This window comes from Archocentrus centrarchus, chromosome 17 (assembly GCF_007364275.1).
Source record: "Archocentrus centrarchus isolate MPI-CPG fArcCen1 chromosome 17, fArcCen1, whole genome shotgun sequence".
Taxonomy (NCBI): Eukaryota; Metazoa; Chordata; class Actinopteri; order Cichliformes; family Cichlidae; genus Archocentrus; species Archocentrus centrarchus.
Window position 1 is genome coordinate 16,333,305 of NC_044362.1, and position 24,794 is coordinate 16,358,098.

Sequence of the window (24,794 nt, forward strand, 5' to 3'; positions counted from 1 at the left end):
TGTAATTTGCTAGAAATAAGATAGAAACAAAAGAACAACCAAGAGGTTAGGTTTGATCACATAAGCCTGCTGCTTCCCTTAATTAACAAACCAAAAAACATTACAGTCACATAATTGAAATTATCAGCTTTCCTGTATTTTAGTTTAGCACTACCAGATTATTATACCACAAGAAAGCTGTTTTCACCTTTCAGAAGAAAGAAAAACAGCATTATATAGTTGACTACACTATATGTAAATATCATGTAAGCGCTCCTACTGCTGTTACCTCCCATTAACCACTGGATGATTAACACCATGAGTGTTGTATGAATGAAAACCAGCTCACAGTTATACATCTAAACTGGGGAGTACACCTCCAATACTAAACATCTCAATATTGGAATAAACTACAAAAGAAACTGATGTCTAACTAATTTTCATATTTTCATACAATACTGTGCAAAAGTCTTGAGCAACCCTCATTTCTTTACAGCCAGACTTTATTGTGATTTCTGAAGTAGCCTTACATCACAGTTCTCCAGGCTTTCTGAAGGTTGTTCAAAAATTTCCTTTGGACACTGGCTGCTTTTCCATCCATTCCTTGTATCTGACCATTTTTAGAGGGATTTTTTTTTTGTTTTACTTTTGTTTTTTAAGCCACTTAACAGTGACCTATAAATCAATCAAGAATAAAAAAAATGTACCTAACTCAAGGGATGAATCAGTGTTCTGTCTTAGCAAGGAACTATATAAATTGTATCTTTAGTCCTGTCACTAAAAAAACACAATTTGTTCCCACTTCTTTTGTTGAATCTATGAAGCAGGCATAAAAAAACTATCTATAGCAGATGAACAGTATCTGAAAGTCCTTAAGAAACAGAAAAATCCAGCAAAGACCTGACACAGGACCTGAGAGATGTATTTGGCCCTTCAGATGATCCATCTACTGTTTACTGAAGCCTCATCAAAAAAGTGAAAGGGTGGCTGACAAGAAGCCATTCTTAAGGAAGAGAAAAGGTATGTTAAATTACACAAGAATTGGACTGAAAATTGATACAACACATGTTATGGAATGATGAATCCAAATTTAAAGCTTTAGGTTTGAATTGTAATCAAAATAAGGAGGAGGTCCAGAGAAAGTTACTACAGCAATCTATAAATTATAGTGAAGGCCCTGTCATAATTTGAGGCTGGATTTCAGCCAGTGGTGTTGGAGATCTTGACAAAATTGATGCAGAGAACTCCTGTCAGATTTTGATCCACTATGCAGTGCCATCTGGAAAGCATCTGATTGGCAACCAGTTCATTTTTTAGCATAACAATGACCCCAAATGCAATGTCATTGCATTAAAAAGTAGGGATGCACCGATCCGATATTCAGTATCGGTATCGGTCCGATACTGGCCTAAATTACTGGATCGGATATCGGAAAGAAATAAAAAAAAATGTAATCTGATACATTAAATAACGTTTCGCTCACATTAGCTGCATTACAGTGCTCAGTCGTCTTCTTCTTCTTGTGGGTTTGCGATTGACCAAACCAGCTTAGAGCTGCATTACCGCCACCTGCTGGAATGGAGTGGGGATCAGGAGTTAGAAAACAACCCCCTCAGATCCTCCGTTGCTGCGACGGATTCCCTTTGACACTGAGTGATCATCGCTGACATGTTTTTCCGCCTCCACCGCTCTCTGCCTTGTTTGTGTGTTGTGCTCGCTGTGCTGAGAATCAGCTGTTATTTTTTTTCTCTACTTCAGCTCCCGGACATACTGCTAGCGAGCGCAGCTATTAGCACTAGTGACCGTCCGGTACCGGAAGAACCCCTTCCCCGTCAAAATATTTTTGATACTTTAATCCCTGATTTGAGCAACAGCAGCAGTCAGCTGAGTTATGTGCAGTCTGTCTGCACAAGCGGAAAGAGGCGGAGCCGGCGCGCTCAGATGGAGCAGAAGGAAATGTTTTTCTAGTGTCCAAAAGAAGCCTTTTCGTCCCCGTAACCTCCATTAAACCTTTACTGGGAAACAGCTGGAGGTCCTTCATCAACCACCTAATCAGTAAGTGAAGAAACGAGAACTTTGTAGCTGCTCCATCCACCCTGTTTGTTTCACATAGGGAAAAACTTAAAATATGCAGATGAACTGTTAATATGAAAAAAAGTATTTCTTATCCAGTTACTTGGGTAATCAATATAAATAGAATACACAACTGCTAAAATAATCGATAGTTGCAGCCCTAATGAAATTTGCAACATGCCATAAGGTATTGTTGTAAGTAAAGTTTCTTTATATAGTGTTTTTCACAGACAGAAAAGCGCTGTACAATAATTAAAACACAATATCACCCCCCCCCTCCAGAAAACACTATGTTAAAAACATAATAACATTACCATATTAAAAGAAAAAGAATAAAAATAAAGTCAGAAACCAGAAAGCCTGGTTAAACAGAAAAGTTTTCAACTATTTTTTAAATGATGCCACAGAGTCAGCTAAATGGAGCTGGAGTGGTAAACAGTTCCAGAGCTTTGGTGCCACTGCCTAAAAAGCTCTGCCCGCCCTGGTCCTTAGTCTTGTATGTGGGACAACTAAAAGACTTTGATTTTGTTGTGTGAGAGACTGTTGATTTATTTAAAAAAAAAATTTTTTTAATGTTTTTAAATGCCTGGATCAATTTTAAATATCGGATTTATATCGGTATCGGCCGATATCCAAATGTAAAATATCGGTATCGGTATCGGACATAAAAAAGTGGTATCGTGCCATCCCTATTAAAAAGACACATGGGGTGCCCTTAAAGAAGCTATTCCTGAAGACTACCTAAAGAAATAACAAGAAATAAATGACAAGACAGTTCAGACTGTGTTGACGAACAAAGGTGGTCATACCAAATATTGATTTTCAAGCTTGTTAGAATTGTGCAAACTCCATTTTTGCCTTCTATGCTGTATTTGCAATTATTTTTGCCCACTTCAGTAAATCACTGAACCTATTTCCCATTTTTGTAGAAAGTATGAAGAAATGAATGGTGGTTCAAGACGTTTGCACAGTACTGTATGTGTGAAATTTATAGTGGTGTGATTTTTCTGTGCTTAGAATCGTCCCTTTATAATTTTAGGTGCATTTTTTCTCGTGTGACTCTAAGAATGTACACGATTTAATCAGCTGTGGGTATTACCCCAGAAAACAACAAGAGGGCAGCATAATCACTGCTCTAAAAAAAAAACATAAAAGAAAGGCATCGTTTTCCATTAATTATATGCCAATAGCAGCTTGTTTTAAATCAAGCAAATAATTTGTTACCAAGGTGTCATAACATTTTTATTTAAATGTTTTTGCATGGATATTGGATATTAATCTATGTCTGTGAGTCTCTTTTCTATTCGGTTGTATTGTTATTTTGGTCCTCGTTAAATAATTCTGTTCTACTGACTAAAGCATTTGTCCATAAAAAGTCAGCAGCCCCATAAAAAAAATCACATCATTATTTTAACTCGTATGAAGGGAAAATGCTGCTGTCTAGATTTTGACTATGATGTATCATACTAGATGACCTCATCATCTGATTCCGCAGTCACCGTCATTGGTCCAGTGCTCTACTTGCGCATGGTGTGAGTTTGCAGCTGCGCAGTCTTGTCAGCGCCGACCACATTTAAAGAACGAGTGAGTGTAAAGTTTTTCACTGTGAATAAACAGTTTCCGCTGTTCTTTCAGTATAAAGCTTCTAATTTGACTGCATCACTTGCAGCTCCTGCCACTGCTACTCTTTTGCTTTATTAAACAAACCATCGGATATCCGATCTTATTCTCGCTCACTGTTGGTAATTTGACAATTCTTAAGTCGGAAGGTTGTGTATTTGTGTGTGTGTGTGTCAAATGTGTTGTTGATGCGGAGACTCAATCGGCAAAAATCTGACAGTAGGAACGGGGTCAGCGGTGAAGAAGAAGGACGTATCGCAGTCGCATTGTCGGCTAGTCCTCCTGGTAACTCCCATGTTTGTCTGCGGGGTGGGTCAAACCCAAAAAATCCGTCATCTTACAATGGGCTGTGGGAAATCGGCTCAACTCAGAGAATCTTCTTGCAGCTGTTTAGAGAGACGGGGATAGGAACAAGACGCCGAGTTGAACCAATGAGGGTGGCCTGCTCGCTTTTGTCCTCTGTTTTCGGCCCGGTGTCTTGCAGCCAAACCGTGCACAGTGCGTAAATGCGCTCGGAGCAGGCAGCCCTGCGAAGAGCACAAATGTTGAAATTCAGTCTTTTTCTGACACTGTGGTAGGGAATCGATTTCTTCATAGTTCCGCTGAGCGGATGGAGTGAATTGTGCAGACGGGGAAAGAGACAGACCGCAGTTTGGTTGCGTGTGATGATAGGAGACACAATGACGCTTTTGTCTCTTTTGGGTCGGATCATGCGTTATTTTCTCCTCAGGCCGGAGACTTTGTTTCTGTTATGCATAAGCCTGGCGCTGTGGAGTTATTTCTTCCACACGGACGAAGTGAAAACCATTGTCAAGTCCAGCCGGGATGCCGTGAAGATGGTGAAGGGGAAAGTGGCGGAGATGATGCAGAATGACCGGCTGGGAGGCCTCAGTGTCCTGGATGCCGAGTTCTCCAAAACCTGGGAGTTCAAGAACAACAACGTAGCCGTGTACTCCATACAAGGGAGGAGAGACCACATGGAGGACCGCTTCGAGGTGCTCACCGACATCACCAACAAGAGCCACCCGTCCATATTCGGGATATTTGATGGTCACGGTGGCGAGGTAGGCTGGAAGCAAGAGATTGCACGGGCCCATTTTCTTAGCAACACAGTGAATTTGGCAGGTAAAGAGAAGGTGTGGGACCTCGGGCGCTATTTAGATAAAGAATACAGTGATATTTACTGCAGATACATTTGTAGATACTCAAAAAAATACTTATTTTATTTTCTTAATTTAGAAGTGCCTAATTTGCTACTAATAAGGGTTTTAAATAACAAAAGTTAAGGTTACAAACTTTCCATAAGGGTGGCAGGTTTCAGGCTTTACAGAGAACCCCCCCCCCCCCCAAGCATTGTGTTCCCTTGTTTGAACACCTCCACCACTGCCAATGAGGGAGGTGACTTGGGTTTCATCACAAAGGGCTGTGTGTGTGTGTGTGTGTGTGTGTGTGTGTGTGTGCAAGAACAATGGTCTGTATAGTGTGTGTGTGTGTGTGTGTGTGTGTGTGTGTATGTGCCCTCCAGTCCCTATGTTGTCAAGGGTCAGTTGTTTCTCATGATTGCCTGCACCATCTGTCACACCATCACCACTGTCCCACAGAGGTTCCAGTATAGTATACATGTTTCACTCTGATAATGGTTAAGAATAAGAATGCCATGCAGCTATAAAAATATGACAAAAGAAGAAGCTCTTTGACATTATAAATTCATTATATGCAACATATCCTCAGTAAAATCTGTCTGTGGGGGAAATGGAAATGAGCTTGGGAAATATGTTTTTTTCCAATTAGCAGATTCTAAATGAAAGTGAAATTAGGGTGTATTTTTATTTACATACCAATACTTACCTGAAGGTTCACAGGAATAAAAGAGTAGCAAAGATTTTACAGGAAAGAAGAAATACATTTTACTCTAAGCCATTTTAAGCAGTGAGTAACTTTTGGGTATTTGAGTGGAGAAAAAAAAATCCCCAAGTTATAATGTAAATATGCATTACTTTTTGGGGCACGGGCCATATTATTGATTGCCTTCACCAACTTACATCATTAATACATATTACTTTTAGGGGCACAAGCAGGTTTACGGAGTAGTTTAACCTCCCAATCTGACATCATAAGTACGCCTTATTTTTAGGGGCACGGCCATATTATGGAGTGGCTTATCCTTGCCTTATGAGAATAAAGTTCTAGTAACCATATTTTAAGGGGTTCATTAGTTACAGAGATACTGTAACTGCTGGCGTTTGGTTGTGTTCGGTCATAGGGAGGGAAACAAACAGACAGCGTTTAAGCCTCTCTGTCTCGTTCTACTGTGTAAACAAATATTTTTCTTTCCTCTCAGTCCTGATATTGCTCTCTATCGCTCTCTTGTCCTTGCTTTACACACTGTGTCTGTTTTTCTTTGCTTCTTTTAGTTTCTGTTGTTGATAAGTCAGATTTCTATTTCTCTGTCTAGTTTGTTTATACGTGTTTACTTGTTTGCCACCTTCTTTTTACCAGGAGTCACATAGCCTTTGGACTTGCAGTGGGTTGCTTTGACATCTACCTCAGCTACTGTAGGGTCATTAGCATCAGTACACATACCACATGCTATCATATGCAAACACAATAACCCCAATTCCCAGCCCTAGTAAACATATAGTAAAGCAGCAGGGGGTAAACAGTTTACTATGTGGGACCCTCAATGCTAATACTGTGCAGCCAACACTGTAGGAACTGACACTTATTTGCTCTGGAATTTTTCTGCATTTTTGCACATTTGTAAATGCGCACAAACTCTCGCACATCACCAGTATTGGATGGGAGCCATGTATCCAAGCCAAATATGGGCAGATAGAACAAGCTGTCTCTGAGTGCAGGGTGTCCTGGCTCTGAAAATATGCAGAACATTCCTCAAACATGTCTGTTTTTCTCTGTAGTTTTTATCAAGGCACGAATTATCGTCTTGAAATATAAAAGTCAGCAAAAGCTCCTGCTCCTCTTTTAACTTGTCTTACAGGGAGAGAGACTATTTGCTGCTGAAGCAGGAGCTTTTACATCTTTAACAGGCTTCCACACTACTTTGCTGCACGAAATTAAATTCAGTCCTATATGCTGACTCTGGGAAGAAGTAGGATTTAATAAAACAGCAATGTTAATAAGAAATCCAGATCCATAATCTGTAATTTCACTTTAAATGAAGCTGTTCGTATTTTCAATCAGCTGATTAAATGTACAGACTGTAAAGCATTTGAGTCCTTTGAGAGGTTTGTAACTGCACTCAGCCTGGCATTTCCTGCTATTTACTGCAAATGGAAATTTACACTTGAAGCTCTTTCCCTGATCCAGCCTCCATCAGTGCCTCTCTTCAATTAAATAAATTGTTGAGTACACTCATTCAGCAAGAAGGAAATAAAGTGGGAGGGAGCAGACAGGGACATGATTTGTCCCTTCCAATAATTAGAAATGTCCCCCAATGCATATAACTGCCAATTCCATATACTTCATGATAAATATTTTGAGAACTATCACGGTAACAGTCAGTTCAAATGTCATCTGTGCTTTTTAATAAACGTGATTTAAAAAACAAATTGTTGCGCTACCTGCTCTGTGCTAAATGTCTATATCTGCTCAAGTTTCTGCCTGTATTTTTAAAACTAATAAATCAGAAGGCAGCAAAGTAAAACGTGGACTGAATGGCACAAAGTGTCCTAATTTCATAGGAGCTGTGCATATGAAATATGCTCAATGTATCAATGGAAGGACATTGAGATGGTATAAAATGCTCCCATTTTTAGATTTGATTTGACAGCATTAGCGTAATGGGAATCTTGGCTGAGAAAAGGAGGGTAGGAGCAGATAGGAGGAGGTGTGGGCTGCAAGATGAGGAGGTTGGTTAATAATTCAGCTCTGAACACCTGCTGTATGTAACAAAAAAAAAAAAGCACTCCTCTAAATTAAAGTTGTGTTGCCCGGCAAGACATAAAAAAAAAATCTAAATCATGACCTTATTTATTCAGAAGAAGAAGAAGAAGAAGAAGAAACAGCCTTTATTGTCCCACAGAGGGGAAATTTGGGTGTAACAGCAGCCGCAGTTATTATAAATATAAGTAAAAATATAATAATTCACACTAAGAAAAGAATATAAATATATATAAAATCAACAAACAATATTAACCTTAATACTACTAATAATAACACTATATACAATGTACATGATGTGCCTGTGTGTTGAACCTTAACAGGCCGGACTATTTACAGTATATTATATATTATCCTACATTGTGTAGGTTATTGTGGTTTTTGTTGGGAGCAGTGATGATTATAAAGTCTTACAGCTGCTGGGAGGAAGGATCTACGGTAACGCTCCTTTGTGCATTTAGGATGCAGCAGTCTGTCACTGAAGGAGCTCTCCAGCTCAGCAACAGTTTCATGCATGGGATGGGAGACCTTGTCCATCAGTGATGTTATTTTGGTCAGAGTCCTTCTGTCTCCCACCACCTGCACTGAGTCGAGAGGACATCCTAGGACAGAGCTGGCTTTCCTGATGAGCTTGTCTATCTTCTTCCTCTCAGCTGTAGATAAGCTGCTGCTCCAACATACTGCTGCATAGAAGATGGCTGATGCCACCACAGAGTCATAGAAGGTCTTCAGGAGTGTCCCCTGCACTCCAAAAGACCTCAGCCTTCTCAGCAGGTAGAGTCTGCTCTGACCCTTCCTGTAGAGCGCATCAGTGTTATGAGTCCAGTCCAGTTTATTGTTTAGGTGAACACCCAGGTACTTATAAGAGTCCACTATCTCAATGTCCACTCCCTGGATGTTCACCGGTGTCCGTGTGGTGGGTCTGCGCCTGCGGAAATCCACCACCAGCTCCTTGGTTTTAGCGGCGTTGATCAGGAGGTGGTTCCGCTGGCACCAGTCCACAAAGTCCTGAGTCCACTGTCTGTACTCTGAGTCATCCTCACCTGTGATGAGGCCAACTATGGCAGAGTCGTCAGAGAACTTCTGCAGATGGCAGCGTGGGGAGTTGATGGAGAAGTCTGCAGTGTAGAGGGTGAAGAGGAATGGTGCCAGCACAGTTCCCTGTGGGGCCCCCGTACTGCAGACCAGCCTTTCAGATTCAGCCTTTCAAAGCGGAAACAGATTTCATCATGTTGAATAAATATACTATTTATATATTACAGTGCCAAGAGTTCTATGAAAACACTGAGTACCTTCCAGTATTCACTCATTTTTGGCTCTGTTTTGGGCTCCACCAGTTTAGGGAAATATCTGTTTATTTCTTTTTACTTATTTGATACGATCACTGGCATTGTCCTCTCTAATCCTGTTTCTGTCTCCCTTCTTCCCCTTGTGATGTCTTAGGCTGCAGCTGACTATGTGAAGGCCCACCTGCCCGAGTCCCTGAAGCAGCAGCTGCAGGCCTTTGAGAGAGAGAAAAAAGAGAGCGCTCTCTCATACGCCAGTATCCTCGAGCAGCGCATCCTGGCTGTGGATCGTGAGATGCTGGACAAGCTCTCTGCAAATCATGATGAAGCAGGTCAGAGGGAGGAGGAGGAAAGTGGAAGGAAGTTTGGAGGGGGGGGGGGCGTGCGTGCACAGGGTTTGGAAATTAAAATTACCCCATGAGACAAATGGAGGAAGCACATTTTTTGCAAACACAGTGCGCAACCAGTTCTGCCAAGAAGTGTCAAGTGTGCGTTCCTTTGGTGCACTTTAATCTAAAAACTCATCGTTTGGATGATTTGTTCTGCTCCTTTGTCTCAGTCAAAGCTGAGGTGTTAAAGTGATGCTTCCAAGTGCTCCTGTTTTCATGCTCAGTGCCTCTTAAGGGACATGGTGCATCACAGAACTGTGGCTAGCAAAGAAAATCTCACAATTTCCTGTCTCATATCCCCTCATCTCAGTGCTTCCCAGCTGACATTTACTTCTCTGACTGACTTCTTCTGCAGCCCACTCGAAACGCTGACTGAATTAGAAGAGTGAGATGACTGTGTAACATTACGCTGCTGCACATTTACTGATGTTTTAGAGAAACTGTTCATATTGATTGGTTGGAGGCATTTGATATGTTTGCCTGGGCAAACAGTTTCCTCATATTTTTGACCTATTGTTATTTTTCATTATTGATTTGTTTGGTGACAGCCTACAACTGTGTCTGCTCAGGATATTGAAGACGTATTTAAAGATTACCCACTGACACAATGGTGTAACTATAAGATCCATTTTAATAATTGTGTTTGTCCTACTGTTGACCCACAGGTCAACAACTTTATTGAGGCAAACCTTGCTTCTTAGAGTGGCCTCTCTACTTTCTCTCATGATTTGATGTCTTCCTCTTCTAAACATCTTTAGATGACATTATGAAGGTCATGCATTCCTATATGTCATTGTTCATATTCTTTAAAGTGCAATTTAAGTCTTATAAATCACTGTTATCATGTGGAATTAAATTTTCAAATAAATTCATTACAGGAGGAGCTTCTATAGCTCACTGGGATGAGCTGGGAAATGACACCATTTCCTGCATGTCATTCCCCCACCCTCTTTCCCTGCTTTCCTGTTCATTCTCTGCACTGCACTATCAACGAAGACAAAATGCCAAAAATAAATCTTTAAAAAGCAACAAAAACCATTATTGGAAACATATCTGTCATGTGCCTCCAGATAGTGTAGCGGTTTACAAATTTGCCTTAAAAAAAGAGACCATCAGTTTGAGACCAGGAGGGGACACAGATCTTTTGGGTTTTGCATCAGTAAGGGCAGCTGGCATAAAAAGTTGTCAAATAAAATATTCTGAGCTATCCAAAAGAGGCTTTATTGGAAATGTATAGCCTGTCATACCTCTAGGACAAATCAAACAAACATGAACTTTCTTTCTTTCTTCTTGCTCTCAAAAGCCAGGATGAACACAACAAAACCTGGTTTAATGGATTGCTGTAAATCTGATATAAAAATGATTTGTTAAAGTGTGTGTTGTGATTTGGGGACTAAAAAAAATTTCAAAGAATGCTTTGTTTAGCATAGTAAGATCCTAAAAATATGCTGTGATCTGTAACAATTCTCAGCTTCTGTTACTCATAGCTGGTCACAGTACAATGAATCACCAATGATTCGCATTTGGATTTGACCTCCTCATTTTGTTTGTTTTTTTTTTTTTTTTGTCATTCTCTTTGAATTTCCCACACAGGAACCACATGCCTGATAGCACTGCTGTCAGACAGAGAGCTCACGGTGGCCAATGTCGGAGACTCACGTGGTGTGTTGTGTGACAAAGATGGGAACGCTGTTGCCCTATCTCATGACCACAAGCCGTATCAGCTTAAAGAGCGCAAGAGGATCAAGAGGGCAGGTAAATAAGTACAATGTTGTAATATAAAGCTTACACATTGTGTACCTGCTTCACTTGCTCTAAATATGGGGTCCTTGGTTGCCATCTGTTGGTCTGTTCAGGAAAATCACTCTTAAACATCATGCAGTGTTTTTTATATATATATATATATATATATATATATATATATATATATATAATACTTGGTTTTTTTTCTTTTCTTTGAAGTGAAACTTATATTAATTTTTTTCCCCTTTTAGGAGGTTTCATCAGTTTTAATGGATCATGGAGAGTCCAGGGAATCCTCGCTATGTCTCGCTCCCTAGGGGATTACCCACTGAAAAACCTCAATGTAGTAATTCCCGACCCCGACATAATGACCTTTGACCTAGACAAACTGCAGCCAGAGTTCATGATCCTGGCCTCTGACGGCCTGTGGGACGCCTTCAGTAACGAGGAGGCAGTGCGGTTTGTCCGCGAGCGTCTGGATGAGCCTCACTTTGGTGCCAAGAGCATCGTCCTACAGTCTTTCTATCGTGGCTGCCCCGACAACATTACCGTCATGGTAGTGAAGTTTAAAAGTGGAGCAGGGGGGAACAGCAAGGCGGGGGAGTAGGTGAGGCTCACGTTTAAAGCTCACATTGTGATCAGTATATTTTTTCCCATCTTCTGGATGTGTCAGTAAATGCATCATCTCAGAAGGACTGGGAGAAGGATGGACATTGAGAATTGTACTTTTAACAACTGCACACACATGCAAGAGAAATGTACACACACACACATGCAGTGATATATGAAAATGAAGTTCAATTTGATTTGATTTGTTTGAAAAAAGGGCATTCAAACACAATACAGTTCACAACCATCTACTAAATGATTAATAATACAGTACCAAGGCTACCAGACACAGGGAGGTTTTCTCTTAACCAGCACACATTAGACTGTGACTGCTTCACTACTGTTTACTGTACATGCACACAAATAGTCCAGCTCCACTGGAGGCTTCTTCAGAGGAGGCTTCAACTAGTGCCTACACAAGAGTTACTGTGCAACTGCAGGAAGTTGCTGAAAATGCAACTGCAAAAACACCACCCAGCTTGCTGCATTTTGACGGTTCTCTAAAGTGTTGTATGCATCTGTTTGTTGAATATAAGAAGACTCCAGTGGATCTATACCTCTGTCTAACTTATGGTGATGAGACACCCAAATCTAACTCTTAAGAATGAAACACTCACGTCATGGCTTGAGGAATGACTGTTAAAGCTTTAGGAGTTTTATTCATGTGCATTTATTTCAAATCCAGGCCAGATAGAGCAGATTCTAAAACTGAGCAGTCAGATAAATGGAATAAGGTAGAAGGTAAGCACTGACAGGATGTTTATGGCCCTATGAGCTTAAATTTTTTTAGGTGGTACATGTTTTAAACATCTTTGAATTAAGGAAAACTTTTTTAAAGTAATGTTTGATGTCTACTTTGGAGTAATTTGTAATGAATTGTCCAAATACAAGCTAAAGAAGTTTTTTTTTTTTTAAATGGATATATAGCATAGCAGATTTTTTTACTCAAATTAAAATGGGCATAAAGAGGATCTGTCTGTACATAATTTTTCAAAATATTTGTCTTATTGCTTTAGAAAATAAAAGATTCAGTTCAGCTTCTTCTCCTTGAGGAGCTCCAACAGAGGGCCCTCTGCAGCTATTTAACATTACTGCTGGTTCCCAGACCGGTTCCCAGCTTAGTCCCACAGGCTTGTTTCAGAGGTGATCCTCATTTAATTTTTCTTTCAGTCTGGGTCTTCTCTTAATCCTTAATCTCTCAGTCAACATTACCCTGGAAGCTGAAATGAAAGTCATTTTTCAAGTCTGTAGAAGGCGTGTGATACTCAAAAGTGAAATTTGGGGGTGGAATGCAACTTTAACTGCAACACAAACATACACCACATCAGCCACAACCTTATAACTGCCTACCAAATAATGTGTGGATTGTCCTTATCAAAACAGCTCTGATCCATTACAGCATAGACACTGGAATTCTAGGAGGTTCCTTTGTGTGTGTGTGGGACCAGGATGTTGATAAAGGATGCTTTGGATCATGTGGGTTGCAGGGTAATGAAAAGGGAATTTTCACAAAAAAGCTAATTTTTTTTTTTTTTTTTTGTGGTACAGCAGAATGCACTGCATTGTTGTAGGTGGGTAAGATGTGTTAAAGTAAATTAATTATGAATACAGTGTCTTAAGTTTTCCCAGAAAAAACTAACAAGCATTGCACTGTAATGAGATCATCAATGGTATTTGCGCCACTTGTGAGTGGTTTTAATGTTGTGGCACATACACATATCTCCACACAAATACACGGTTCTGAAAAAAAATGCACTTTTCAAATGTTTATTTTTTATTGAATGGTAAATTCTTACATATCAGCCAACATAAACACTGTTTACCCTCAGTAATGCAAGAGGGTTTTATTCTGTGTTGAGTCTGACACTCACCTCTTTGCAAGTCTGCAGTGCTAGTGTGAAGTGTTCCATCAAAGTGGATTTACACTGTCTGTATCAGGGCATGTGCTTCAGCTTACCCGTGTTCATGAACAAATTACCTAACAGCGTGTAACAATGGACACAGGTGGCTGCCTTTGACCTGCGAAGCACATGAAGCAGGAAGTGCAACGAACACATCTCGACCGTGAAAGACTGACTCAAAAGATGTCTCATCACAAACTGTAAAGCTGCAGTCAGAATGCTTGTAATTAGAAATACGATATGCTCCTGAAGCAATACAACTGGTGTCAATGACAGCAGCAGTCTGTCAACAAAAGTTACAGTAAACCATACTTGATTTACTGCTGTTTTAAATTCACCTTTTACCACTGTGTATCATGACTTTTCATCAGTTGAAATAGACGAGTTTTTCTTTTCTTTTTGTAATTTAACAGTTTACCTAATGCCTTATTTATTGTTCAGTTTTTTTGGGATGTCTCAGGCAGATTGCCAAATCAGTGTAATGTATTTTCATTTTTTTTGTCCTTCTGTACATGAGCAGAAGTTTACAATAAAACAAATACCCATGACTTTAACGTGAGAAAGCTCAAAGTATTAAACTCTTTCATCTGAAACGTATGAATCCTTTTTGTCTTTATCGTCTCAAAAGCCTCGTTATTCACTTTGGCCTGCATTGACTGTGCAGCAACCTCATTGCGTCAGCTTAATCTATGCAGTGCATTTAGGATGTTTAGGTTAGCTGAGCTGCCATAATGATTGATCTGCTGGGTGTGATCAGTTTGAATGTTTTCATTCCTTCCACATTTTGTCATATATTAAGCGCACTGCACATGACCTGCTGCTGGGCCCATTAGAAAGCTCCACTGGAGCACTTGAGTCTTGAGTGCCTTCCTTGCAAATATAGATGTTAGGGAAGCATAAACACCTTCTAATGTTCGCTCCTGCCTTTTATCTCTTGTCCAGCAACCTCAAGAAGTTCCTTCCAAATAATTTTGCAAACAACAGTCACAAAAGCTAGGGGGGTGAGGTCATAAAAAGACTACACGTGACATAATCGGAGTGTTTCTGGGATGCTTTTCTCGGACCACAAATAGCTCTCTCTCCCTGTCAGAGCTGCTGTCTGCAAGGTTACACCGCAACCTTCAGCCTCGAAACTTAGCAGTGTCAAGTTCAGTGACGGTCTGCACCAGGTGGCCCAACTCAGAATAGCCTCCACGCGAGTTGATCCATGTTCCTAAGACCAGTGCTGTCTAATAACTATAAAAATCAACTGCGTCACACGGAAGCTTTACGGGAACTATTTACCCCAGTTTATTTGGATTTGGCACTTTATAAGAGAGATCAGCGCGTGTGGAAGACACGTGAGATCTGCTTGTTTCTGGCAAACAAACAAGAATACACCACTTCTGACTTGTTCCCCCCCCAACTCCCTTAGATCATTTTAAGGATTCTTCTCGACGTTCCAAACAACATGGGACAGCACGGCTCCAAATCCTCCATTGAGGCCCGGGTGATTTTTCAGCGCGATGGCGCAGTGGACCTGTCTCAGAAAACGGACACATGCTCTACCCCAGGCTCGGTTGTCCGCTTTCAGAAAAAGGTGAACAGTCAGTCGGCCTGCCTTCACTCTTCCCCGCGGACAAGGGAGAGGTTAGCACCCCACTCTTGGCCCCAAAGTCGCCGCGACACCGGGGGACTGGTGTACGTGATGGATAACCCAACCGGCGGGGTGTGGGTGAAGCCGGGGGAGAAATGGACCAGATCTTAATACAAAAAACTAAAGTACAAATGATTTAATCAGTGGAATCAGTTAAGCATTCCCTGGCTGGATCTCCAGAGCAGCAGATGCTGCTGACTTAGGTTCCTGCTGTGAAGTGAGCTCCCATGTGCATCCACGGCGCATCCACACTGCAGCGAGATGGATTTAATTGATCTTCACCTGGACAGATCATTGAAAAGAACGGAGTTTTCTCTATTCTATTTACATGTTCAGTGTTAGACTGAGAGGAAGATAGTGAGAGTAGGAGGAAGATGGTGAGAAGTGATTAGTCACCGAGTCGGTGTTTTTTTTTCTTTTTTGCTACTTTATTATTATGAATAATGTGAAGCAGAGTAAACAAAGGGAAGGAGCTTGGCTGTAGTGCTTTGGTCGATGGTGTCCTGGTGAAAACTGCACCCTTCCAATGGCTGACCAACCTTTACTGATTTTTTTCCCTTTCCTTTTATTTGACTTTTACTTCTGTTTATAATTATTAGTTTTATGCGGTAGCCTACTACTACATATGAATGTTTTAAAACGACGATGGTTGTTTGGATGTGATGGACTGATACCGAGTTAAGACTGAATGTCCACAAATGGTGAAAGTAAGTGACATAACTGTATGTCTAGGGTATTTGGCTACTTTTGGAAGCACTGGAAACGTTCAGATGCTTTTTTATTTAATGTATACGCCAGAGTGGAGACATCCATCTGATATTTAACACGGCTGACAAGCCAATGCAGAAGTTCGTTGGACTACGAGAACTGTTTGTATGCAAAAATGAACACCTTCATTTTTTAAATTCTTTTCTTTGTATGGAGAGAACGGCGCAGTAATAAACTGCATATTTTCTTGTCTTTATTACCTGCTGATTGTCACTTATTTGAATCCTTAAATGGACTTAATTAAAATTTTGAAATGTTTTGTCACTAGGGCGCCTATGGTTCTTCGTAACTTTAATTTATTGTCTGGTTTTCCATGATCGGAAAAAGCATTTTTCTATTAAACTCTTCCTGTTGAGTACCTGATTTTACTCTGTGTGCTTTTGAGACTGTATCAAGTACCAGAATGTAGATTTGTCAGTCAGATATCTTCGGGTAGCAAATATGATGTAATGGAATAAAAGGCCAATAAAAGCGTAAATGAGCAACAGGAAACTTTGGCCCCTGGTGTGACGCCTTATCGGTGTACAGTGCGCTAGCATGGAACTAATGGCTTATCCATTAAACCCCAGTCAACGCATTAAACAAACACTGAGTCAGAAGGGCATAAGTGCAGAGGACGTGACTGTCCACTTCAGTTGACACCCTTTGTGTCTCTGCTTCACCATGGGCACATGGGTTTCTAAACCACAAGTGCAAGTTCTTCTTCTGGGTCTGGACAACGCTGGAAAATCGACTCTCCTCTACAAACTGAAACACAACATTTGTGTCAGCACCGTCCCTACAATCGGCTTCAACGTGGAAATGCTTGAGGCGAGAAAGAACAGGAACAAAATTGCCATAACCATCTGGGATGTCGGCGGTCAAGGGAAGATGCGCGACCACTGGCCGAATTTCTACCAGAACGCTGCAGCTATCGTCTTCGTCGTGGACAGTGCAGACCAAGAGCGTCTCAGCGAGGCGCAAAAGGAGCTGGAAGGCATTCTGAGAAATGACGAGCGCCAGGGCCGTCCGGTAATACTTCTCGCCAACAAACAGGACGTCAACGGCGCGCTGAACGTCACTGAAATCAAGGACAGATTCAACCTGAGAAAGATCTGCTTGGGTCGGGATTGGTTCGTTCAGCCTTGCTCTGCATCGACCGGGTTTGGAATTGAGGAGGTCTTCAAAAGAGTGGTCCAACTGGTCAAACTCCCGTCAGACCCTGGTGCAGTGAAAGACAATATCAAGGATACAGTGCACTACCTCAGAGCAAACAGCAGACGTTAAGATTTATTTATAAGAAATGGGTTATTTGACAATATGGCCAGTCAATTCTGAGACAGCTTTCTGCTTTAATCTCTATATATCAACAATAAATCGTATTTAAATAAATCCCATCTTTTGGTTACATTTCTATGATTCTTACGTTCGTGGAGACCTGCAGTAATCATATAGACAAACAAGCTGCTTACTGCATGCGCCTTTAAGTCACTGTAGAAATAACATTACTGGTTTGCATATCATATCTCCTTTTAATTATTAAACGCGATTCGGTAATCGGCATGTATCTCACCGACAGCACCACCAATACAGGGGAAAATAGGAACAAAGACAAGTGCAAATAGGTTTTAATTATTTAGTTGTGCTGCAGTTAATCTTGGTTGTAAATCGTCCCCTTTGGCTAGTGTTTCATTTCAGTTATGTAAGAAATCATAACTGCTGATAATCCGCTGATTAGCCACTCACTTTCTAAACAGACTGTCTGCAAACATTTATCTAAATGTGGTAATGCTGTTTGACAACTCTATCATAACCTGCTTAATTAAAAAGTAGATCTTGTAACCCAGCCGAATGGGACTTGGCATAACTAAAGTTCCTGTTCACATTTTTTTTTCATTGCTGATCTATGAGGCATTAGATGTGAAAAACCATTAGTCAAGTCTCAGTGCTGAGAACATTTGCCAAAAATGAAGATGAACTTGAACACTCACATACACATTATTTGGAACAAACTGAGCAATAAGTAATAGAACAGATGTTGGGATGTTAGCGCAAAACATCTTCCGGAAGTACACAGTTCAGGTTGTATAGAAATTCACCTGACAATATCCTGTGCGTTTTTCTTCAAAACTGCGCACTATAGTGACAAATATTTCGAATATCAAACAGTCGAATCTGTAGTGCTTTATAGTGAAGTCCGTGTCATGTAGATTGTCCCTCACTGGATTCCGGTTGTCGATCTCCTCCCGTCCCGGACTGTCTCTTCATATGTCGGCAGATGTTTGCATTCATCGTATGTTGGCAAATGAGGAACGGGAGCTGGATTCGCCGAGCTGTCTGGTGTACAGCTCTCCATAAGCATTTCTTGCGATGTGGTAACAGTTGGCTGCCCATTTTGTGGCGGAGTGCCTTGCCTGGATCTTGAACACAACACTCTCTGGACAAAATACCCCAACGCGAAGAGAAGCAGCAGAATAAGCATTCCAGAAAGTTTTCGGGTGACCATGGCGATGCTGTAGTAGTCCTCCAACTGCTGGCAACAGGTGACAACAGAGGTGTTTTTTATCTGTGTGCAGCAGATCTGATCATCTGTGCAAAGGACCTCTCCGCATCTTCGGCTGCAATAAACAACCGTGCGAACGAAAAGGTAAGTAGTGAACAGAGCCAGCAGTTGGTTTCTTAAGAAAATCATCATTGGTGTGTTCAACGAGAAAACAATCCAGTGAGTCAATAGCTAAAGCCCTAAACAGGATGCAAGCGAGACGACGCAAATGCCTTGACTGAAACGCAGACGCAGAGCATATCCACTCACCGGATCCCTGGAGCATATGTAAAAAAGACCGAATAGGACGGGAAATTAACAATTTTAAGTCCATGTATTCGCAGCCTCAATCAGCAGATGATAGCGCATTCCCCGACTGGAAATAATCAGACAGCTGAACCTGCATCTGTGTAATCCCTGCAATACATGAATATGCTAATAACCCAGTAGCATTAACTCCTAAGTGCTACTTCAGTGCACTCCTTGATTTGTTATGCACTTAGCAGGTATATGGGTCCAGCAACTCCTAAACTGTCCTACATATAGTGGCTTATTCATTTGATATGCAAGTAAACAGGCGCCCGGGAAATCGACAAGTCGTGTCGGAAAGGCAGAAGAACGACAATTAATAGTGGAGGTGGGAGGGGTCACTGAAACAAAGTGGCCTGTGCAGAATGTTTCAGCACCACGGACAGCGTTCACACGCCCACTGAAGCAAACAACGAGGGGCGCTGTCCGAGATGCTGACGCCACAAAACCCAAATAGCATAAATGCTCTAGTTGGCAGGAGCACAAAGAATTTCCATTTGCAATATTAATACCCCGTCGTGTACATCAAGGGGGTCAAGCCAGGTCATCCCTTAAAAGGACGCAACGGTTATTTGGACGTCCATTTAGGACGGTCCGTAAATGATGCAAGAAGTGCTTCTTGGAAGTGCTGCTCTTCAAAAGGTGTTTGCCAAAACTCTTTGAAAGGCCGCCACACAAAAGCACAGATGTGGCACTTTCTAATCTTCAAATATTTTCAGTAAACTATAAAGCCATTATATAAATGAAACTTGTAAGTGAACAAAGATGCAGTGGTTTTAATAATACATTTCTTCAGAAAGCTGTGATTGATGGGTTAGTGAATAAGTCTGAAAAGCTAAGATTTTATATTGCATCAAATACCCCTCACTGTGACAATAATGTGGTTACATGAGTAGGCTGGGGCTAGTAATGGAAGGAAGCACTCTGATAGCATGTCCGCATATCTCCTTAATTGATAATGGTTGGGATGCTGGATGACTCTTTACAGCTGGCTTAAGAACGGATTGTGTTTGGGTTCCATACACAAGCAATGCATCCTTTTGACATCCACTTGTGTTGCGCAGGTCTGTAATGAGTTTGAGTGCTTAAAACCCAATGCTAATTAAATTGTTTGCTAGAGCCGTATCAAGTTCACAGACCGAGGATTACAGGATGTTGGAGTTTGTTCATATTTGTTGTATACAACAGCAGTAGAAGCAAAGAAAAGGTGTCATTTGTGGTGGGAAAAAACTAGATCTGTAAAAACTATTAAGTAAATAGATGACAAGTGGTTTACATTTGAAAATGGCTGGACAAGTTCAGCCAAAACTTTATTAGAAGTTAAATGTAACAAGTGTGATTATGTTCTAGTGAAGAGAATGGCCTACATTCATAGAATTTGTCCATTGTATCCAGAACACATTCAAGTGAGCAGAGAAATCTTTACTTTAACCTTCACGCTCCAGTTAAATATCCCAAGCCTCAGGTAGTCTTGTTCTTTTAAAATATTGTTTTTGAGCCTGACCTTGTGATAGATTTACTGAATGGCAGCACAGTAATTGGTCCCAGCTGGATTTTCTCTGCAAAAACAGAAAATTTCTTTATATACACACACACGGTCTCATTTAAAAATATGAAAAGTTTGTTTGATCTACATTCAAGGATTAATTATTAGATTATTCTTCATTTCAAGTGATTAAATTACTGTTAATCTGTGAATAGAAATTCAACAGTAATCCGATTTTACTCAAAGTGTTTAATAGAGAGATCAAGTCCACTGACTTATTGTACTCACCTGCTTTGTAGTTTATTCCCTTCTTCATTAATTTAGCAGAAGATTGCAGAAATTCAATGTCTCTGCGCTGATGAAATCCTGGATGGAAACGGACATAAGTGGCTGGATGATGTTTGGGTTTGTTCTGGACTAAACTTTCCAGTGAAGACGCGGCAGGTCGTCCTTTGGTGCTCACAGCAGTTTTAAGAGGTTGTGTGGACAGACTGTCCTCAACTGGGTGGGTGATATCACAGCTTCTACATGCCTCGTCACTACCATCAACTGAATGCCACCTGGATAATCAGAAATTTTACATGTATAAAATGAAACTCCAATCTGTGAAACTGGAGCTATAGCAAAATAAATCTTATACTTTAATGAGATGATTTAATGAGATGATTTTATAGAGGAAAAGACTTTCAAATGACATGGTATTTATTAGGTCCAATTTGACTGACAACAGTAGCACAAAAGAACAATGACCATTGCTGCATATAAAAATTACATCATTTTGATACCTGTTGTCAATTAAAGAGCATGCCCTGTTTTGAGAGTTGACAGTCATTGTGGCCGGAACAGCTTTCACATCACAGGTTACATAAACCTGGGGATGAGACAGTTACTGTAGGTCCATCAGTTGGACAAAGACATTTTTGCAGTTTTGCCTCCTTGATTTTAAAAATTTCATTGTAGTGCAGTTTTAATTCCAGGGATTATCCAAACATTTTGCAATAATTCAGTAAAATTTACATAGAAGAACTGCTCGATACTTGGCTGATAGTTCTTTGCATTCAATGACTGCCTAAAATCTAAAACCCATGGACATCACCAAATCCTCTAAAATGCTCTGCTAGGCCTTTACTGCAGCCACCTTCAGCTACTGCTTGTTTGCAAGTCTCTGAAATTTTGCCTTCAGTAACCGAAAAGCATGCTCTGCTGGGTTGGGATCAGGTGACTGACCACTGAAAAATCTCATTTCATTACTTTTGCAGTATGCTTTGGGTCATCCATTTGCACTCTGAAGCACTGATCAGTTTTGCAGCAATCTGAACAGAGTACAGCCCTGTACACTTCACAATTCATCCTACTATTTCTATACTCTACATTCTGAAAATATATATAATCATTATATATAATCTATGAACCTGGTTGCTGGGTGCTTGGTAAAAAATGAAGGCATCTAACTGGAATCTCAGCTTGTGTTCCTCAGTCCTCGGTAGAAAATGTGAGCTGGAGTTTGTCAAGTAAGCATCAACCAGACATCTGTTATGTAAGAAAAACATTTAAGTATATCATGATATCAGTCTTCCTATATTGTAAGAGAATGAAAAATTTTGTAGCAAAACTTACCCGTGATGCTCAATAAAGTCATATCTTAACACTGCATCTGCATCAGGAGTTGCTGTGCCAACACAGTGGTCAATGTATACTCGCAGGGGCATGTGGTTACCAATAACAGCAGAGACTTCGAAATGAATGGGGTCACCCAGGAAATACATTATAAGACCCCCTCTGAAACTTCCAATCATCTGCAAAAATGACAATTACAGCAAACAAGCAAGCAAAAAATAAAATTACACCTACCCCCCCCCCCCCCCCCCCCCCCCCCCCCCCCCCCCCCCCCCCCCCCCCCCCCCCCCCCCCCCCCCCCCCCCCCCCCCCCCCCCCCCCCCCCCCCCCCCCCCCCAACAAATATTTCTAAAACAAACTTCTGATGTACAAATGCATCTTAAAAGTGCATCACTGCTCAGTGATGTTGTGCATGACCCTTGGTGACAGTAGAAAAAGCTATTTCATGGCTGTCATCCTATTAATACCAGTCACGAGAAGCAGATGAAAGTCTATTTCATCTTCTGCTGAGGCTGTAGAGACAAATGGAACCCAGATGGGAAGCAGTGAAATGCCATCAACAGAATACTTCCTTGAAAAACAAACAAGGCAGACTATTAGAACAGCTGTGGTATCAAGAGGCCTAATGAAAACCCCCAAATCACAGATTTCTACAGTACACTGCAAACCATAGTACATGTGCAGGGCTTACTTTTTGTAATGACATTCAACTGGAATAGTAGCTCCTTCTAGTCTAAGCAAACCATCAGACGAAGGTTCAGGTGAGTAGACCAGTACACTGGAATAGATAAGCTTGTCTTTTGTCGACTGAAAGCAAATATTGACGTTTTAGTCTGCAACTCACACCACATTCGGGTTTATAACAAGGGAAACTTTTGACCAGAATGACAGGCACTGAGCCATGTGCCAAAAATAAGATAAATAAACAGCACTTACTGAGAGCTTTGTTCCACAATCCATCAGCTGGGTCCGGATGGTGAACTCCGCCTCTCCCGATGGGACTGCTCCGCACACTTCCTCCCCGCCCGCTGAATCTGAGCCCAGTCTCAGATGTCTGCCGTCCACCCAAAACCCTGTATCAAACATGTCAGCCTGCACCACAACTTCCATGGAATCCGGATGACACTTAACCGCGACTGGTCGAGGGCGCTCCCTGAGCTCCGCGCTCTGCCTCCGTTTCACCGCTGTAAGATGAGGCTGGATGCTGCCATTTGTCCGGCCCCAGCTGTAGGACTTCGTCACGCTTGACTCTCTGCTGTGCACTAAGTTGCTGCTTTCTGTGACCGTGCAAATGAAATAAAAAACGATAAAGCACCAAGGAGTGAACCGCTGCACGTTGCAGTCCATTCTTAGGCAGGTTTCGGAAAGAGCGATGAGTCCCCACACCCGCTGAAAAAAAGCACCAGCTGTGGTGATTCTAAGTTCTCCAACACACCTGATAGCTCACTTTAAATGATTATAGCCGTTTCACTGAGCATGCTTGAAACGCGACGACACAAAAGTGCTTTAGGTTTATGTAATAAGTTACTAGCTTTTTTTTTTTTTTTTTTTTTTTTTTTTTTTTTGCGTAATTTTATCTATTTCGTTTGATAAATATATACATGCTATAGTCTAGATTTTCCACCAGGTGGCATTAAAACTGCATAACTTCAGTGTGTCGACACGGTTTGAGTGTTGTAATAATGGCTAATTTCTTTGTTTAGAAATGTGACTATTTTTGCACTGAAGCTTCTTGGGCCTCAACGTTTTAGCACCAGTTTAATACTTCAGCTCTAGCGGGATGTGAAATTACATTACTTAAAAACTACTCAAATTAAATTTTAAAAATGGCCAAAAATAAATTTCCACACACATTAGAAAAACAAGAGTCTGCCAAACTAACAAACAAACAAACGAACAAAAAAAAAACAAAAAAAACAAATGAGAAAAGAAAGAATTAGATTTATAACCTTTAGGAGCCGCAGATAGGGCTTCTTCACCCTGTGTTTCCCCGCCTTATTTTACATTCAGGTTGCCCAATCTTATACAGTTTTGAGTCTTTAATGATGAAACTTGCATAGATTTACGTATGCATTTTCTGCTTGTGTTGCTTGAATACTTTATGCCCATGTGCACCTCAGTCTAGTGCTGTTTGTTTTTTCTTTCTTTTTAAAAACTGCTGTGTTATCACATGTATTCGGATATCCATCTCCTTCCGTCGTCCGTGCCTGACTGATTCTTCTTTTTTTTTTCTTCAGCAAACCGCCTCACGTGTTTCTGTGGCATCTCTATTCTCAACCTCACTATCCACAAATGTCAATTGTGACAAGTCAAATGAACTGACATTTGTGGGATCGTAGGCGGTGCTGAAAAAGTTATATTTCATTTTCGGGTCGGTTTTATGAATAAGCACAGGTGACCGTACCTGTACTTTCAGCCCATTGTTCCCATAATAAACCCGTGTAACTTTCATATAGCACTTTATGGCACTGAGCTCAATAAATCCACTAAGTTTGAGTAAAATACAAACAAACAAATAAAACATTCAAAGCGTTTATGTGCTCACGAGTACTACAAATCATGATCTGCTTTTTTTTTTTTTTTTTTGGAGTATCCGGTATATATATAACTGCATATATATAAACTGAAAGTGTGTCATGTTCATATTTTCATTTCTTTGTAAACAATGAACAGTAGTTTACTTTGTGAGAAATCAAGGCAGGACTGCACACGCCCACGCCATCAGAACCCTGGATGATGTGTGATGTCATTGTGTAAATAACCCAGCATCTCAAGTTACATGGAAATGCTGTACCCTTGATGTCATCACAACCAGGATAAGAGTGTAAAGCGGAATTATAATCTGAAATGAAACATACACCCAGTAAATTAAAGAAAGAAGAAAAAAAAATCCTTTTATTTCATTGTTAATGTTTTCATGTAGAACTTTCTACATTTCTGTATAAATATGACCTAAA

The 24,794-nt window shown here is 40.8% G+C and overlaps 2 protein-coding genes and 1 pseudogene across 2 annotated transcripts; 2 read left to right on the forward strand and 1 right to left on the reverse strand.

Moving 5' to 3' along the window:
- Positions 1–3,813: 3,813 nt before the first annotated feature.
- Positions 3,814–14,093, forward strand: ppm1la (protein phosphatase, Mg2+/Mn2+ dependent, 1La). Its single transcript, XM_030752176.1, has 4 exons — positions 3,814–4,736; positions 9,016–9,190; positions 10,841–11,002; positions 11,242–14,093. Exons 1-4 carry the CDS (start codon positions 4,338–4,340, stop codon positions 11,595–11,597), a joined length of 1,092 nt encoding a protein of 363 aa, XP_030608036.1. The 5' UTR covers positions 3,814–4,337; the 3' UTR covers positions 11,598–14,093.
- A 2,423-nt stretch (positions 14,094–16,516) lies between these two features.
- arl14 (ADP-ribosylation factor-like 14) lies at positions 16,517–17,248 on the forward strand. Its single transcript, XM_030752501.1, has one exon. The coding sequence runs from the start codon at positions 16,568–16,570 to the stop codon at positions 17,168–17,170; it is 603 nt and encodes a 200-aa protein (XP_030608361.1). The 5' UTR covers positions 16,517–16,567; the 3' UTR covers positions 17,171–17,248.
- A 2,832-nt stretch (positions 17,249–20,080) lies between these two features.
- Positions 20,081–23,189, reverse strand: LOC115796304 (zona pellucida sperm-binding protein 3-like; annotated as a pseudogene).
- Between the last annotated feature and the right edge of the window lie 1,605 nt (positions 23,190–24,794).